Here is a 17,034-nt window from a genome sequence, read left to right as displayed (position 1 = left end):
TAGAGTATCGGGACAGTCACAAGTGGCAGTCCTATCCAATTGGGCCACTATGGCTAAAAAGCTGGGCCCCATCCTCTTCATCTCTGAACAATAACAGCTTCTTGCTCTCCTGGGCGAGAGGCAAGGAGCTTGCAATTGGGAGATTTCAGTGAATGAGCACCATGACGCGGCCATTTCGGACCCCTCATCCAACTGTTGTCAAAGACGAAACAAAGGATGCCACTGAGCAAGGACACTTACTCTGGCAGACGAGGGGCAGTACTGCCCTTGATTGCGCTAGTCATTACAGTTCCTGACCACTTCTAAATGCCATGATGCTCCTTGAGTCCCTTCACTGCATAGACATAGTTCTACGTCTAGAATCAATTTAAACCAAAGTCTCTGACACTGGAGTGTCCAGGTTGCCTTTGAGGTATTTAGTCACACCAACTACTAACAGCTGTCACAGACAGTGTGGCTTTGCAAGGGTCTGCCTCGTGTACTGGCAATGGGGGTTAATGCTCTAAAGTGAGGCGTTCTGTGGAAGCCACATAAGGAGGGGCAGAACTCCACAGGAGCTGCCCTAGGCCCTCATGGCTGTGAAATTTCTATTTGTGGGTCATGAATCTGTCTACATGAAAGATTCCATACTCTGGCTGAGAGACACTCAAATTCTGGTGTGAGTTCCGTTCTCTCAGGGCATTCTAAGGCGGGCAAAGTGACGAGAAAGAAAGAATACCAGAGTGGGGGTCCAGCTCTACCTCGCTGGGAGACCATAAGCAAGTACGGGAAGGCCTCAAGTTCCTTATCTTCTATCAGCCTGGATAGACCTGAAGTCCCTTTCTGAGCCTGAGATTTTGTATGGTCATTAAAATGTCTGGATGCCTGAGGTCCTTAAGAAAATAGGTATGCCCCTCCCCTCCGATTCAGGCTAGATTTGCTGAGTGTGGTGGTCCCCAAGTCCCCAATAACAACCCACTGCCTCCTGATCTGCCCTGGCTACCCGGGGAGGAATGAAAGGGTTTGTGACACATAAAAGTATAAATGTAGTGACAGCTGACCATTTAGTAGAAATGAGCCTTGCCTTTACAGTTTTATATAACAACTATAAAAGGCTGTTTTTCCTCTCCCACCCCAAGCCTTTTCCTTTAGGCATGCAGGTTTTCTCCTCTCCCCAACTCCCACTTCTTATTCCACCAGGGAACCCTGACTAAGGAACAAAGAAGTCCTACAAAGAGGAGGTCTCAAGTACCAATCAGCAGCCATTTAATGACGGCAGGTAGGTCTGACGCTAAAAAGAGGTTGTGTCCAGCAGAACCCAATTCCATAGGAATCCAAGTTCCAAGGCTGGGAGGCAGCGGGTGTTGAGGACAAGCTCACTGCTGAGAATTGGTCTGCAGGACCCACTGGAGGATGTGGTGGCTGCGCAGACCCCGGACCGCATTGTCGTAGATGGTGTTCACGCTGGTGCAGAGGGGCTGCTGCTGCAGCTCTGTCACCCGGCAAACCACCAGCCCTCCAGCCACGCACAGCAGCAGCAGCAGCAGCAGCTTCAGCACAGCCCAGGACCGGGTGTGTTTCCTGGGTGGCGGCTTACGGGACCGAGAGCCAGACTTGGATTCTGGAGTAACAAGTCACAGTAGACAGAAAAGTTCAGTCAGTTTGAGGAGACCCACAACCCACACTACCAATCAATACTCGTCTCCTCCATGCATATGCATGTACACCTCTCTTCTCTAATGAAAACTCCCCAGGCCTGAATACTGTTTTAAGAACATCTGAGCTCTTAAAAACTTTGCTATGTGGAGACAGAAATATAAACACCTCCTCCTTGGATCTCAAGGGAAGACATTCAAAACTGGAACTTATCTGGACATATCACAGGCGTACACAGTCCCAAGGTCCTAAGTTCTCCTCGATAATATGGTGATGATCCAGGCCCCTCGGGATCAGGGGAGAGGCTTGTCAGAAGCCATGGACAGAGTGCTGCCCATTTGGGGAAACACTTTTGGGATTTTTTTTATTTATTGATTGATTTTTAGAGGGCGGGGGGGACATCCATTCGTTGTTCCACTTACTTATGCATTCATTGGTTGACTTCTGTATGTGCCCTGACCCAAGATCAACCCGAAACCTTGGCATATGCATATAAGGACAATGCTCTACCCAACTGAACTACCCGGCCAGGGCCTTGAGATTTATTAATATTGTTAATATTATTATACAGGGTGGGGCAAAAGCAGGCTTAGGGTTGTAAGTACATGAAACACAGTTTATTTCTGTATTATTATTTATTAATTATTGTATGATTTTCCACACAAACAACTGTAAGCCTATGTTTGCCCCACCCTGTATAAGATGCATATAAAAAACAGTGATTACTGCTAGGAACGGGGAATTAGAGGTGATTACCATTTTCTGATAGAAATAGAGAGAATTTTTCTCAATTCTCTGAAATGAACATGTATATTACAGTTATAACTAGAAAAAAAGGTTTGAGATTTGTAGGCAAAATTTTTAAAAAACCTGACTGAGCATTCACATGACAAGAACTCGTAGATTTCCTCACTTAATCCTCTCTCTGCCCTGTAAGGGGGTAGGTCCTCATTAGACACAAGGAAACAAAAGGGTGGTGAGGCTGGGTGGCTTGCTCCAGGCCAGCAAGGGGAGCAGGGCCAGGCTACAGGCCTCCCATCCCTCCAGAGCTCCTCCCTCTGAGGTGCTCCCTCAGGGACCCCTTTTGGCCCAGAGGGTTTACGATCCTCCCCTGTTCGCAGAGCCACATTGCTACACAAATTCAACTGGACACACTCAGGCAAAACACTAACGTGTTTTTTATACAACATGACTCCCTGAACACAAGCCAAATGATTCCTGTGGTGTTCAAGAAAAAAGAGAGTGATCTGTTCCAACTTGAAAAAAAACCACGTGCAGTGCTGGCTTTAAAAGACAAAACACACGCAGTGTACTTCACGGATGAAGTGAGGGACTTTTAAGGGTCATGTGACCATATGCACTCTTCATCTTTCTCGGTGATTTTAGAAGCTAACTTTTGTTGTTAATCCTCACCCAAGGATATTTTTCTATTGATTTTTAGATAGAGTGGAAGGGAGGGAAAGGGCAAAAGAGAGAAATATCGATGTGAGAGACACCTCGATTGGTTGCCTCCTGTATGACCCTGGCCAGGGCTGGGGATCAAACCTGGATCCCTTGACCGGGAATCGAACTTGTGACCCTTCAGTCCTCAGGCCAAAGCTCTAACCGCTGTGCCAAAATGGCCAGGGCAGAATCTCTTACAAAAAGTACAACTCTCTGTTCTGGTAATGCTCCCAGCCACCTCTGAGCAAAACCTGCACATGCGCCTCTGGGAAAACAAACTGGCAGACCACACACGTGCTCCCCAGGACAGCCCCCCATTCCCGGTAGGCAGCCCCCCCAGGTGCTCCCCGGCCATGGGGTCACCGTGTCGCCGAAGGGTTGCAAGCTCGCTGGCTCCCCCATGCCTGAACACATCCGCACATCGCCCTGCTGCACCCTGCCTTACGACGGAGGGAAACTTACTCGACGCCTGATTTGTTTCCTTCTTAGTTTTCTTCTCCGGCTCCCGTTTGGACGCTTTGAGGGCATCGTACTCCTTTCTCCGGCGCTCCTTCTCCTCCGCCTTCTCCCGCTTCCGCACTTCCCGCTCCTGCGCCTCCTTGGCCCGCTGCTTGGCCTCGCGCTTCTTCTCCGCCTCTACCAGAAAACATACCCAGTGGCTTCTCTCCCCACACCTACCACGTGCTTTCCCGAGTGGTTACAAGTATGGGTTCAGCCTCCCTTTCCCTATGCCACGGGTCACAACACCACCTAACAGGAAACGCCGTCTTTCCGCCCTCCCTACGATGTGAGCTGCTCTCGGGGTTTGCTGAACGAACTCACGAAGGGGTTTCTAGCCACAACTGCAGAGGAATCAGGGTGAGGGAACGAGAGGGGCATACGAAAGGTGGGGTGGTGAGTCTGGTGCCCCCCAGAGCCAGGCACCGACTCAGAAAGCACTGCCATGGACAGCGTCCTACAGCTCAGCTCTGAGAATAATGGCGGTGTTGAGTCTGTGGGTCTCCTGTCTCCCCAAGCTTCGGAAAGGACGGTGGCTTGAGAAGGGCAAGTAAGAGAGAAAGTGGGCACTCAGGTTCAGGGTTAGAGACGACAGAAATGCTTTCCTGAAAAAGCAAGACAAATGGTTTGTAAAGTGTACACTTAACTCGTTCTGACTTACTTCACAGCTTAGGGATGTTTATATGCTGTCCCCAACTTACAAATTACTGGGTTCTAAAAATGCATTTCCAAATTAGTTATTTGGAAATCTGAAGTACATTTTTCCAAAGCCAGAATGCCACAAATGGTGGCTAAATGTTCTTTTAGGGCTTAAAAGCCTATTTGAACCATCATGGAGCTGAATAGCAGTACTATAAGTACTGTAGCTTTCCACTGCTTCTCCATGAACAAACAAGCTCCAAGTTCCAGCTGGGCACCGGGAGTGCCAAGAGCACACTACCCTCCGCCTCAAGAGAACCTGTGCCGTCGAGCAGCGAAAGCAGCAGTGGTCGGAGTAAACACGGCACCACAGTAGCCATGCACGTGTCAGGGAGGGCCGTGACTCGGGAGTTCTGATCTCAGGGACTGCCTGCAGTCACTACCACACATGTCCCTCTAACCACAGGAGTCCTCCAGTAAGGGGCTCAGCAGCCAGCCAGCCAGGCGACAGAGCACCTGGGTGCCAGGCCTTGTTCTAAGTGCTCAAGATACAGCAGTGAAGACAAGCCAGGTTCTAGTGCCCAAGTCACCTACTTTGTAGAGAAGGAGACAAACAATAAACAAGTGCATAAATAGTAAAAGAGACAGTGATGTGTGTCAAAAAGGAAATAATAGAGGATGTGATGGAAAATGACAGGTGGGATGGCTATTCTAGTTTGGGTACTTCGGAAAGGGTTAAGGTTAGCCTACAGCAACATCTGAGCAGGGACACGAGAGATTATCCGAAACCATCTGTGGAAAGATCTGAGGGAAATGGAAACCAAGCAAAGCCCCGAAGGTGAGACTGTGCTCAGTGTGTTCGAGCAACAGCAGGGGCTTGTGTGCTTGCAGTTAACTGTGTTCTCTGTGTGTGGGGAACAAGGCTGGAGAAGCAAGCAGGCTTGGACCTGGTGGGCCTTGACACTATGTTACTGAGTTTGAGTTTCATTCTAAGTTCAATTGTGAGCCACTAGAAGCTTTTAAGCAAAAAGCAGCTGCGTTGACTTGTTTTATAGACTTCTCTGGCTGCTGTGTGGAGGGAGAATGACTCTGCAGAGAGGGTACAAGTAGGAGACAGCACATCATGTTAGGAGGTACTGTGGCAGTCCCCAGGATGGAGGCTTGATTACAGTGGTGGCACTGGAGGTGCAGAAATAGTCACATATGGCCCTGGCCGGTTTGGCTCAGTGGTTAGAGCATTGGCCCACAGACCAGAGTCCCGGGTTCCGTTCCCACTAAGGGCATGTACCTCGGTTGGGGTCGTGTAGGTGGAAACTACGCGATGTCTCTCTTTCTCTCTTCCTCCCTCTCACCCTATCTGAAGATAAATGTAAAAATGTCCTCGGGTGAGGAGAAAAAAAAAAGAAATAGTCACACATGGGACGTGCTGACAGACTGGATACAGGAGTAACAGAAGAAAGGAATCATGAACAGCTTTCCAATTTCCAGCTTGAATGACTCACGGATGTGATTTCCTATGCTGGGGGAACACCGTTCAGGGGCTGAAGGGGATCTTTTAGCCATGCTTAATGTGAGATGCCTATTAATCCTCCAAGCAGACAGACAGACAAGCAGTTGACCATGACTTTGGAGCTCAATGGAGAAACCAGGACTAGAAGAAGGTCCATCAAAGATGATACTATCTACCACCACACTCTCCCCCACTGCTTTGCACGACTCCTCTACTAGACTCCAGCTCCTGAAGCAGAACCGGATGACTAAAGGGATGGCCACCTACCTCGCTCTACTTCCAGCCGCCGCTGCCTCTCTCGCTCCTGATCCGCCTGCATGGCCTTCATGTGCTGTAACACCTGCAAAGACAGAAGAGGGCGCTCAACTACTCCACGCAGTAGTTTGCAGCTACACATTTGCTCAGGGGAAGTCTCAAAAGGGGCTCTTCTAGGGATCCCAGATCACCGCAGGTCCCGGCAGCAGTGCAGAGCTAATGGAGTCAACCTTCTTGTATCCTAACTTAGTGCTGAGCCCTGGAGAAGAGTCTGAGCCCAGTTCACTGTAGTTGTCAGGGAAAAAGTTTGTGAACACAATGACAACTGGAATCTGTAAAAACTTTGCCTTTTACAGTTTCTGACGAGCACAATTTCATAATTCTCCCAGCAACTCTGACAAGCAGGGACTACTCTAGGATGAGCAGGGAGACAGCAGTTCCCCCAAGACTCTTTCCTGACCTCCCTCCTTTGGCTACCTCAGGTCCCCCTCCCCCCCAGTCTTGGGGAGTTTTCTTATCCAGCTGTTACAAAATTGTGAGTTCCTAAGTGTAGGGACTTTTGTCCAGTCTATAAGCAAGCACAGAGTTTAGCTAATTACAGGCACTCAATACAGGTTTAATGAACTGACTGAATTCCCATTTCAAAATGAAGAAAACCAAGCCCTGGCAGGTATGCCTCACTGGTGAGAGCATCAGCCCGAAGATCAAAGGGTCTCGGGTTCGATTCCTAGTCAAGGGCATGTACTTGGGTTACAGGTTCTATCCCTGGTCCTGGTCAGGGCACGTACAGGAGGCCACCAGTTGATGTAGAGACACACAGATGTTTCTCTGTCTCCCCTCTCTCCCTTCTGCTCTCCCTAAAAATCAATGTCAGCCTGGCCGGTGTGGCTCAGTGGACTGAGCATCGCCCCATGGACTGAGAGGTCTCCGTTCGATTCCTGGTCAGGGCACATGCCTAGGTTACAGGCTTGATCCCAAAAGGGGGCGTGCAGGGACAGCCGATCAATGTTTTTCTCTCTCACATTGCTGTTTCTCTCTCTTCCTTCCTCTCTCTCTCAAGTCAATAAAGAAAAAAATCAATGGCAAAGATATCCTCAGGTGAAGATCAAAAGGAAGAAAACCAAGACTCTGACAGGGCGATCTGTCCATGTCGCATGGCTAGAAAGCAGCACAGCTGGGAGTGCAGGTCTTCGGGGGCCCCAGACCAGAGCCCGCTCCACTCACTCCTGGGGAGGCAGGAGAGCCTGAGCCCCGCGAATTCTCAACTCAGTCATGGTTGACCTCTGACTAAAAGAACCTCAGAGATTCCCACAATGGGCATGCTTAGGGGAGGAGGTAAACGACTTTTTTTTTTTGGAAGCTGGTATTCTTGGATGCAGGCGACACAGTACAAGCTTGGAGCCCAACACAACCCGACTCTACCCTTTACTTACTAACAGTGTTACCTTAGCAAGTGACTTAACCTTTCTTTTTCTTTCTTGACTTAACCTTTCTGAGCTGATTTTCTCATCTGGAAAATAGAGATAAGACTTCTCTGGCCTGTTGCAAAGATGAAATTACATAACCTGTACTAGCTGCCTAACATAACCCCTGGCATCCTATGTGCTCAATAACTGCTGCCTCTTTTTTTTTTCATCCTCACCCGAGGACTTTTTTTCCATTTTTGTTCAGATAGAGTGGTAGGGAGAGAGAAACATTGATCTGAAAGGGACACATCAAATGGCTGCCTTCTGCATGACCCCAACCACGGCTAGGGACAATAGCAACCAGGATACGTGCCCTTGACCGGAATCGAACCCACGACTCATTGGTCCACGGGCCAATGCTCTAACTGCTGAGCTAAACCAGCCAGGGCAAAACTGCTGCTTTTTTACTTCATCTTCCTAAATGCATTAATAAGAAAAGAGGGGAAAGCCTAAACTTCTAAATTACGACAAGTTGTCTGTGTTTTACTACCACATAGACTCCCTCCAGGGCAGACATGTATTCAAATGCAATTGTTTTACCCCGTGGAAACTTTAGGTAGCACACACCCCATCATGAGAGGGCTGAGGCAGGCCTGCAAAATAGCTCTTTTCAAGAGCCTGGTTTGAGGCCACAAGGAATCCTGTCCTGTGTAACCCAGGTGCCGAAACTCTCTGAAGGGAATCAAGCCTCTAAAAATTGGCTTCTCAGCAAGGAGTTACAGGATGTAGAGGAAAGTAAAGCATGATGGTGACAGGTAGCCCAAGTTCAAAGTCCCTGTGTCCCTCTGAACTCTTGAGTTTTAAATAAGCACCAGCCATTCAGTTGGTTTTAGGGAGTGTACAGATGGCTAAATACAGAGCTGGAAGGTTTAAGAGATATCCCTTTTACCTTTACAACAGGAGTTAATTATCTGAAAACACAGCAAGTTCCGAAATAGAACTGACTCCTCTAGTGTACACTTTGAGTCCCTAGAGCAGCGGTTCTCAACCTGTGGGTCGTGACCCCTTTGGGGGTCGAACGACCCTTTCACAGGGGTCACCTAAGATATAACAGTAGCAAAATTACAGTTATGAAGTAGCAACAAAAATAATTTTATGGTTGGGGGTCACCACAACACGAGGAACTGTATTAAAGGGTCGCGGCATTAGGAAGGTTGAGAACCACTGCCTTAGAGGGTAGATTTTGTCTACCTATCCCAGGCCACAGCATATAGTAAGTGCTTGATAAATACTGCTGAACTAACAGATTATTTTATTATTTTTTTAAACATGATTTTATTGCCCTGGCCAGTTTGGCTCAGCAGTTAGTGTCAGCCCACGGACCAAAGAGTCGCAGGTTCGATTCCAGTCAAGGGCACCTACCTCGGTTGCGGTCCCTGGCCCTGATCAGGGTAGTGCAGGAGGCAACCAATCAATGTGTCTCTCTCACACTGAGGTTTCTCTCCCCTCCCCCACACTGTATATGAAGAAAAACAGATTGGAGCATAGGCCTGGGGACCAGAGAGTCCCGGGTTCAGTTCCTGCTAGGGGCACATACCAAAAAAAAAATTTGAAAAGAGGCTAAAAAATTCAAAGCACAACTTATGCCCTGGCCAGTTTGGCTCAGAGAAGATAAATGGAAAAATATCCTCGGGTGAGGATTAAAAAAAAAAAAACTAAACATGATTTTATTTATTTTTATTACTTTGTTTTAGACAGAGTGGAAGGGAGGGAGGGAAAGAGAAACATTGATGTGAGAAAGAGACATTGATTGGTTGCCTCCCCAATGACCCCGACCAGGCCAGGGATCAAACCTGCAACCCAGGTGTGTGCCCTTGACTAGACACCTAACCCAAGACTCTTGGGTCTGCAGGCTGACACTCTAACCGCTAAGCCAAACCAGCCAGAGCCTAACAGATTAGTTTTTAAAGGTGCTCTATTATGTACAAAGCAGATAAGTTCCTATGACTAGCCCACGCCCACATGAGGTGAAACCTAAACTAACTCCTGGAGCCAAGTGACCCTATTCTGCCTGACCCTGCAATGCCTACAGGTGTGCTGCAGGAGGCAGCTCAGGGCAGTAGTGCTGGCAGCACGGCTTCAGTTACCACATCCACAATGCACTGCGCTACCTGCAGCTTTGCCTCAAGGTATGTGTGAGTACAGTCAAACCTGGGTTCTCCAATGTGTCTCCCATCTCGACAATTAGTTTCTCAACCAAGTTGTTACAGAAAATGTGTCTCAAAGAATGTCTCAGTTGCCCTGGCCAGTTTGCTCCGTGGTTAGAGCATTGGCCTGCGGTCCAGAGAGACCCAGGTTTGGTTCCCACTAAGGGCACGTACCTCGGTTGCAGTTTGTCCCTGGCCCTGGTTGGGTCGTGCAGGTGGCAGCCACTCGATGTGTCCCTTTCAGATCGATGTTTCTCTCTCTCTCTCTCTCCCTCCCACTCTATCTGAACAAAATATGGAAAAATGTCCTCGGGTGAGGATTAAAAAAAAGAAGTCTCGGTTGTCAAACCAAACTTCTCACGACCCTTTCATGCTGATACCTCAGCATGACAAAAAAACATCTCTCAGGAAACAAAGAAAGGAGAGAGTGCTTTTGTTGCTGGAGAAATCGGAAGATTAGCACAATTTTATTTTTAATTTTTAAAAATTTTTATTAATTTATTTATTTTTGTAACAGATGTTTCTCCTTTTTCCCCCACTGATACCCCCGTCCCCGACCCTCCCCACCCTGTCCCCAGCTGACACCATAGATTAGCACAATTTTAAAACACAAAGAAGCCATCAAGAGTGCTAATGTTGCTAAGGGTGTGAAAGAAGCAATGATCACAGGCAATTGAAGAGGTCAGAAAAATTGTTGTTGATTTGGGTAAAGGAAAAGCAGTTAGCTAGTGACAGCATTTTGGAAGCAGTGATATGTGAAAAAGCGAAGATGCTGCATGCTGACCCGAAAGACACTCCTGGGACGAAAGACACTCCTGGGACGCATGTTGACCCAAAAGACACTCCTGGGACGCATGTTGACCCAAAAGACACTCCTGGGACGCATGTTGACCCAAAAGACACTCCTGGGACAAAAGAATCTCCTGGATCGAGTGCTGAAAGTGATTCCTTTAAGGCTGGCAGCGGGTGGTTCCACACGTTTAAGAAAAGAAGTGCTTATTTATAGATTAAACAGCACATTAAACATGCACTGTATATAAGAAAGATTAAAACAAGGAATCATTTGTGGGTCTGGAACAGATGAATTCAATGTACATCATTTCCAATGGGGAACAAATCACTTCTTAAACAGCCTTCCAGAGCAAATTAAGTGCGAGAACCAAGGTTCCCCTGTACTCAAGACCTTTGCAGTCAATAAAAACTGTTTTTATAAGTCAGAAACTGTAGAATATCAGCAATTCTATACAGTTCAATATATTATTTGTTGACTGAATAAATAGACAAATGAAAGGCAGGTGCACAATGAAGGTGTTTCATGTCAGAGATATGAATACCTAATTCCTAGGGTTATGAGGATTATAAGACGAAACACACAAAGCATGCAGGACAGAGGGAGAGTAGTCAGTGGTAGCTACTATTGGTCTTCAAAACAAACATCACTCCTAAAGCACTGTTTTCAAAATGGGATTTTACTGATCACCGGTACTGTTCTCAGCTAAGGGCAAACTGTTGCCTTGGCTACTTGGTTGCCTTAACTTTGTTGCTGGTTTCTTGTAACAAAGGGTGGTACAGATGATGGGACTATCTATGATAAGAAAGGCCATAACTCTTGAGATTCATATAGAGACCCATCATACACACATTTCACTTGCATTAATTCTAGCATTTAACATTAAAGGCTTTTTGTTCACCATGCCTCCTAACATAGCCAAAGTCATCTGGTGCTCAGCTGAAGCAGCAGCAATCCATGCTAAAGCTAAATGGAAAAAATGACTATAGTTGAAAGTTTTTGAGAGATGGGTATAGTGCTGTGCTTAAGAGCCATGTGAGGCATCTTCAAGGTTATTGGCAACGTTTGCCTCTTGTGCTGCCTTGATTTTCTCACTGTCAGATGACTCAACTGAAATCAAAAACCAGATCTGCAAAGAACACATCTGTTTATAGCTAAACTCACTAATATTAACACCTTTATTATCAAAATCCCTACAATAACTGTGACTCAGAAAGGCCACAGCTCCTAACCCTATTGTCCCATTCAAGCAACAGATGACAGTGAAGTGTTGGATCATGGAAGGTCCTGGTTTCCTAAGCATGGAAGTCCTGCAGTAGAGCAGAGGTAGTATTGTTCTTCTACTTATAAAGTAAACATAGACACAAAGGTCCTTTTGCTTGCCAGGTTCATGGTAGACATGTACTTTAATCAACACACAACTACGGGTGCCCTGGGAGGTAAAACAAGAGATGGCAGAGGCAAGTCCCAGGAGAGTTTGTGAAGGAGGCACCGGGGTGCTTTGTGCTTACCTTGTTGGCACACTGCTTACACTGCTTCTCGTCCAGGCAATCCCCTGCCACTTTGGCCAGGGCAGGATCCAGGGGGTTATCCTTCAGGTCCAGCCACTTCAGGCTCTAAAGAGATGGGGCAGAGGCTGGCTAAGCCTGAGTTCACGCACAGTCTCCTTTCACATGAGTAGGAAGGGAGCCCCTGTGCCCCAGCTGAAGGGAAAGCCGTGAGCAGCACTTATTTCAGTCAGCCTTTCTCAAAGCCATGCTCCAGGAATCCCTGAGCCCTTTGCCACCCCTGGCCATGAATCACTGGTTCATGAATTGTTACCTTGAGCTGAGCAAAGCTGACAGGCAGGGTGACCAATCTGTTGTTGAGGAGATCCAGGTGCTGGAGGTTGACCAGACGGCCAAAGTCGGCTGGAAGCTGCTGCAATTTGTTCTTACTCAGGTCCAGCTTCACCAGGTGTGTGAGGCCACAGAAATCCGACTAGGACCCAAGAAGAAAACACATAAGCCTGGGGCCCACACAATGATGGAACAGTCCAGGAGCCCCCAAGTCAGAGGCACCTATGTGTAAATCCTGACTCTACCTTTTACCAGCTAGTCCACCTCAAATGAAAATGGACATAACAAGCATCGTTCCTGGTGGTAAGTAGTGAGATGTATATGCAAAAGGACTGAACATAAAGTAGGCACAAAATAAGTGTGGGTTCCTTCACCCTGTTCTCCCTCCAACCTATCCTCCACATTGCTACTAGGTGCTACTGGAGCAACTGGGGACCCATTCTGTCCTCCCACACCACCCTATGTTCACCTTTCATAGGAGCTGTCAAAACACAGTGAGACAATCCATTTTCCTAAAAAGATCAAGAGCCCCTTGAATACCCACTGTTACTCTACTTTTGTAGCACCTAGCACAGCACTTAGCACAGGTGCCCCATGGAGGTTCTTTAAATAACTGAAAGAATGTGCACCCTACCCATATCCTGGCTCTTCTTCAGCATATGACCAAACATCCTCATCACTAAGCCTTTCTCAGTACCAATCTGAAGTGATGCCCCAACTTCAGCTAATGAGGCACTATTCGTGTTCTCTGGGGACTCGTAAATGCCAGGGGATCTACACCAGGGGATCTGCACTGCAGAGGAAGGCAAGACAACTGAACTCAAACTGAAAAGTACACTTTGGAGTGCTGAGTGACCATCTGACAACGTGTATAGTAGATGTCAGGTTGCGAGGAATTCTGCCCTTCTTTAATCGGGCACAAAATACTTCCTGGAAGAAGTGGGATCTCAGATACCTTTTTCAATGTTAAAAATGGTTCCTGATGAGCTGCGGGACACTGCTATAGACAATGAGTGAGGCCCAGGTGAAGGCTGAGAGGGGGATGGACTAATGACCCAGTGAAGAAACTGGCAACTTCTTAAACTCGATTCCTGAGCCAGAACCTAACAGGGAATGGCAAGGAGTGACCTGGCCGGGGTAATGGGTGGGCAAGGCAACAATGACGACAAATTTAGGCCTGACTGTGATGGAGCACTGCTATGGAGGAGAAAGCAGTCATTGCCCAGGAGAGATTGAAGGGATGAATGACTCTAGTGCCTACACAGGTGGAGCAAAAGGAAAATTGGTACAAGAAAAATCAAAAGGATCTGACCATAGACTGGATGTGCTGAACAAAAAAGTATCTCAAGTAATTAAAGATTGAAAGGATAATGATACAGTAGCCCCATAAAACCACACTTGTCCTCTTCCCCATCAAATGTTGCACAAGGTGGCTGTTTACAAACAGCTTTCTCCCTGAAATGCAGAGCAATTGACAAAGGTCTCCAGTTTCCTCTATGCAATTGGGAAGTCAACTACTTTCTAAAATAATGAAATAAGACAGAAAAAAAGATGAGCCCAATAAGCGACTCAGTCAGCATGCCATTATTGACTTTAGTTTTCTGTGGCCTGACTTTCCCACTGTTTTAAGAATGAGGCCCTACCTTGCTACCCTTCCCACTGAGACAAACCACCCCACTCCACCCCCAACACACTCAGATTTAGTTGAAGCCTGCCTACAGGCCTATCCTGAAATTATGCTTATGACACAACTCCCCACTACAGGAAGATGAAGTATCAGGGCTCTAGAAGGAATTGTGCTTGCTTGCCAATCTTACCGGTAGAGTAGTCAGTTTATTGCAGGACAGATCCAGAATGGTGGCCTTTGGAAGGGCAGCCTATGAAAGAGAATGAGAACAAAACATCAAATCAATACGTGAAATGATTCAGTGACATCAGCTAAAGAAGACTTTACCAATTCCCATGATGAGGAAAGGCCTTTTTATCTATTGTTTGTTTGTTTATTCTCACCCAGAGATATTTTTCCATTCAATTTTAGATAGAGTGGAAGGGAGAGAGGGAGGGGGAGAGACAGACAGACAGACAGGCACATCAATTGGTTGCCTCCTGCATGACCCTGACTGGGGCCAGGGATCAAACCTGCAACCCAGGTGCATGACTTTGACCAGGAATCAAACCCACAATCCTTTGATCCGCGGGCCAATGCTCTAAGCGCTTAGCCAAACCAGCCAGGGCGGGAAAAGTCTTTTTAAATAAACAGCACTAATGCCCGGCAAATGTGGCTCAGTGGTTGAGCATCGACCCATGCACCAAGAGGCTGCTGGTTCAATTCCCGATCAGGGCACATGCCCAGGTTGTGGGCCCAATCCCCAGTGGGGGGCATGCAGGAGGCAGCCAATGGATGTTCTCTCTCATCGATGTTTCTATCTCTCTCTCCCTCTCCTTTCCTCTCTCTCTAAAAATCAATAAAGAAAAAATAAATAAATAAAAATTAAAAAACAGCACTAAAATATAATGTCCTAGGGATAGGGGAGGAAAAATGAACCAGTCAACCACAACCTAGGGAAGAAGGTAAAGAAGAATAGGGTTTGGCTATGGAACATCCAAGAAAGAAAAACAAATTCTTAGAAATTTTCCCTAGCATTTCTAATATGTTCCCTAGTACCCTTCCTTATTAGGTTTCAGCACAGGGACTTTGTCTAATATAGCTTTGCAGTTTCCATATTCCCTAGTTCAGGCCTTCTAGGCACTCAATATACATGTTGGCTGATTCATGACTGAAGGAATGGGTAAATGAGTGAATACCAGTGTGAAAAGAAGACCCGCATGGCCCATCTCCATTTTCCCTGGTGTTCAGGACTGGCTCAGCAAAATTGACCCTTCTTTCTCCCTAGGGGCGATGTTGGGCTAACCAGATGCCTGGAGTAAATGGTTTCAGAAAGCAGTTCTAAGGCCCAGTGGAAACAAGGCTGGCCATCTTCCTGGGGTGGGGAAGAAGCCAAATACTCAGTTAAGGACCTTGGGCCATCCTACACTTTGCAATGGTCAGAAAGTCCCAAGAATAAAGTCTGACCACCTAAAAAAGTTTCAGATATTACAGTGGGAAGAAAGCCATGATAATACTTACATGTATTAGCATTTGCTACCTGCCAAACAGTTTATATTACAATCTTACTGAATCCTCACAACCTCTATGAGATGGGAACTATTACCACCATTTTATAAATGAGGAAATCTAGGAATAAAAGTTAACTAGCTTGCCAAGGGCATTCAGCTATTAAGCAATGGAGTTGCCATATTAACTGGGAATACAATACGAACCTCCATACTACACAGCCAGGGTGGAAGGAAGGCTGCGTCAGGTGCCAAAGGCTACCTCATCCAAAGTGAGGCCATTGAGGAGGGCACAGGTGGGGAACTAGGTGGGTAAAGCAGGGATGACCTATCTCACTCACTCCACTTTTGGCAACAAAATATGTAATCTCCTAGGGGCCTCAGGCCTCAGTTTCCTGGGTGGAAGTGTGAGAGCAGGGGGGTTGGAGGGATGGGCCCTGGCGGCAGATTCCGGTCAGTTTCAGCCCAGAAGGCAAGAGATGCCAAAAAAGCTGTAAGACCTCACTTTCTTCAATGAAGGTCGCCTCAGGGCTGGGACAGCCAGCTGGGATTGCCGGCTTCCTAGGAAAGCCTAGTCCTGGGCCACACCCCGGTTTACCCGGAGGACTACTTCTCAGACTTAGTCATTCATTCATTTGTTCATTCATTCTCGGAATACACCTAGCAAGCGTTCCGTGGGCGCCTACTTGGGGTCAAGCACCGAGCTGGACGCTGTGAAAATCCCCCAGATGGGGCGGGGGGAGATTTACTCTTGACACGTACAAAGCCCAAGGCCAGGCAAACAGCCCTCCTCCCCCCACCCCGCCCTCATCTTCTGGAACTGCGCCAAAGTGACACGTGTACATCCTAGGAAGAACACCGGGGCCGAAGGTGGCCTTCCCCAGGAACTTAGTCCCACTCTCCCCCACCTTATTTTGAGACGTAAAAACTGGGGCATGGGAAAGGGGCCGGCCCACGCAAGAGTCAGCGCCAGTCGCGGGTGGACGCCTGGGCCCCGCGCGATTGTACTAACCAGCTCCTTGACCGGGACTTCATTCAGATCGCTGAGGCTCAGGTCCAGCTCGTTGCCGTCCAGCTTGTCGCGGAGATTCCCGCCCTTGTTACCGGCCTTGGTCATGGTGACGCCCGCTGAGCGGTCCCGGCTCCGGGGCTCCGACACGCAGGAGATGCTTCAGAAGTCGCACTTCGGCTCAGCGGACTCGCACCCAACCGATAACGTCTGCGTCCTCCGCCTCCGCAGGTGCAAAAACCTCCGCCGCCCGTCTGCCTGCCGGCCGCACTCTGATCTCCGCACCCCACTCCCACCGGTGCCTCCGCGACGACGACCACTTCCGTGTCCACGTCACCTTTCATGGCCACCGAGACGGGCTGGGCTAGAGTGGCCTTAGCATTGCTTGAGCGCCCTCTGGCTCCTGGGGTAGCGCACTGCAGTCGCCGCCAACGCCAGAGGGGTGGGGTTCAAGGCTGCATCCAAAACAGACTTCGTGAGATCACCCCCATGCTCCTGGATTAGGAGCCGAAACTTAGTGTCCTTCAAAATTGCTCCCTGTCCTCTACCTAACAATCCCCAAATCATCATCAAGAAACCTCAACCTCTGAATGCCTCTTATCCCCTCCTCACCGCCCCAGACCTTGTCCAGGCCGCCATCAATTTATGCCTGGGATTACTCCGAGTCTCTCTTCCTCTCACCCACCTCTA

General features: G+C 47.9%; 1 protein-coding gene across 1 annotated transcript; it reads right to left on the bottom strand.

Moving 5' to 3' along the window:
• Positions 1-1,059: 1,059 nt before the first annotated feature.
• On the bottom strand, positions 1,060-16,664 carry LRRC59 (leucine rich repeat containing 59). Its single transcript, XM_036269463.1, has 7 exons — positions 16,348-16,664; positions 14,039-14,098; positions 12,205-12,363; positions 11,895-11,999; positions 5,993-6,065; positions 3,541-3,714; positions 1,060-1,600 (listed from the first exon to the last, which is right to left on the bottom strand). Exons 1-7 carry the CDS (start codon positions 16,450-16,452, stop codon positions 1,356-1,358), a joined length of 921 nt encoding a protein of 306 aa, XP_036125356.1. The 5' UTR covers positions 16,453-16,664; the 3' UTR covers positions 1,060-1,355.
• Positions 16,665-17,034: the final 370 nt, after the last annotated feature.

Source organism: Molossus molossus, unplaced genomic scaffold (genome assembly GCF_014108415.1).
Source record: "Molossus molossus isolate mMolMol1 unplaced genomic scaffold, mMolMol1.p scaffold_m16_p_19, whole genome shotgun sequence".
NCBI classification, from domain to species: domain Eukaryota; kingdom Metazoa; phylum Chordata; class Mammalia; order Chiroptera; family Molossidae; genus Molossus; species Molossus molossus.
This window is presented reverse-complemented; position numbering and strand designations above follow the sequence as displayed.

Excerpts from the sequence above, each read along its gene's own strand:
- LRRC59 (XM_036269463.1), bottom strand. The coding sequence starts at position 16,452 with ATGACCAAGGCCGGTAACAAGGGCGGGAATCTCCGCGACAAGCTGGAC. Across the intron at positions 12,000-12,204 it reads TCAGCTTTGCTCAGCTCAAG|AGCCTGAAGTGGCTGGACCT; the intron begins GTAACAATTCAT and ends CCATCTCTTTAG. Across the intron at positions 3,715-5,992 it reads GCGGCTGGAAGTAGAGCGAG|AGGCGGAGAAGAAGCGCGAG; the intron begins GTAGGTGGCCAT and ends GTTTTCTGGTAG.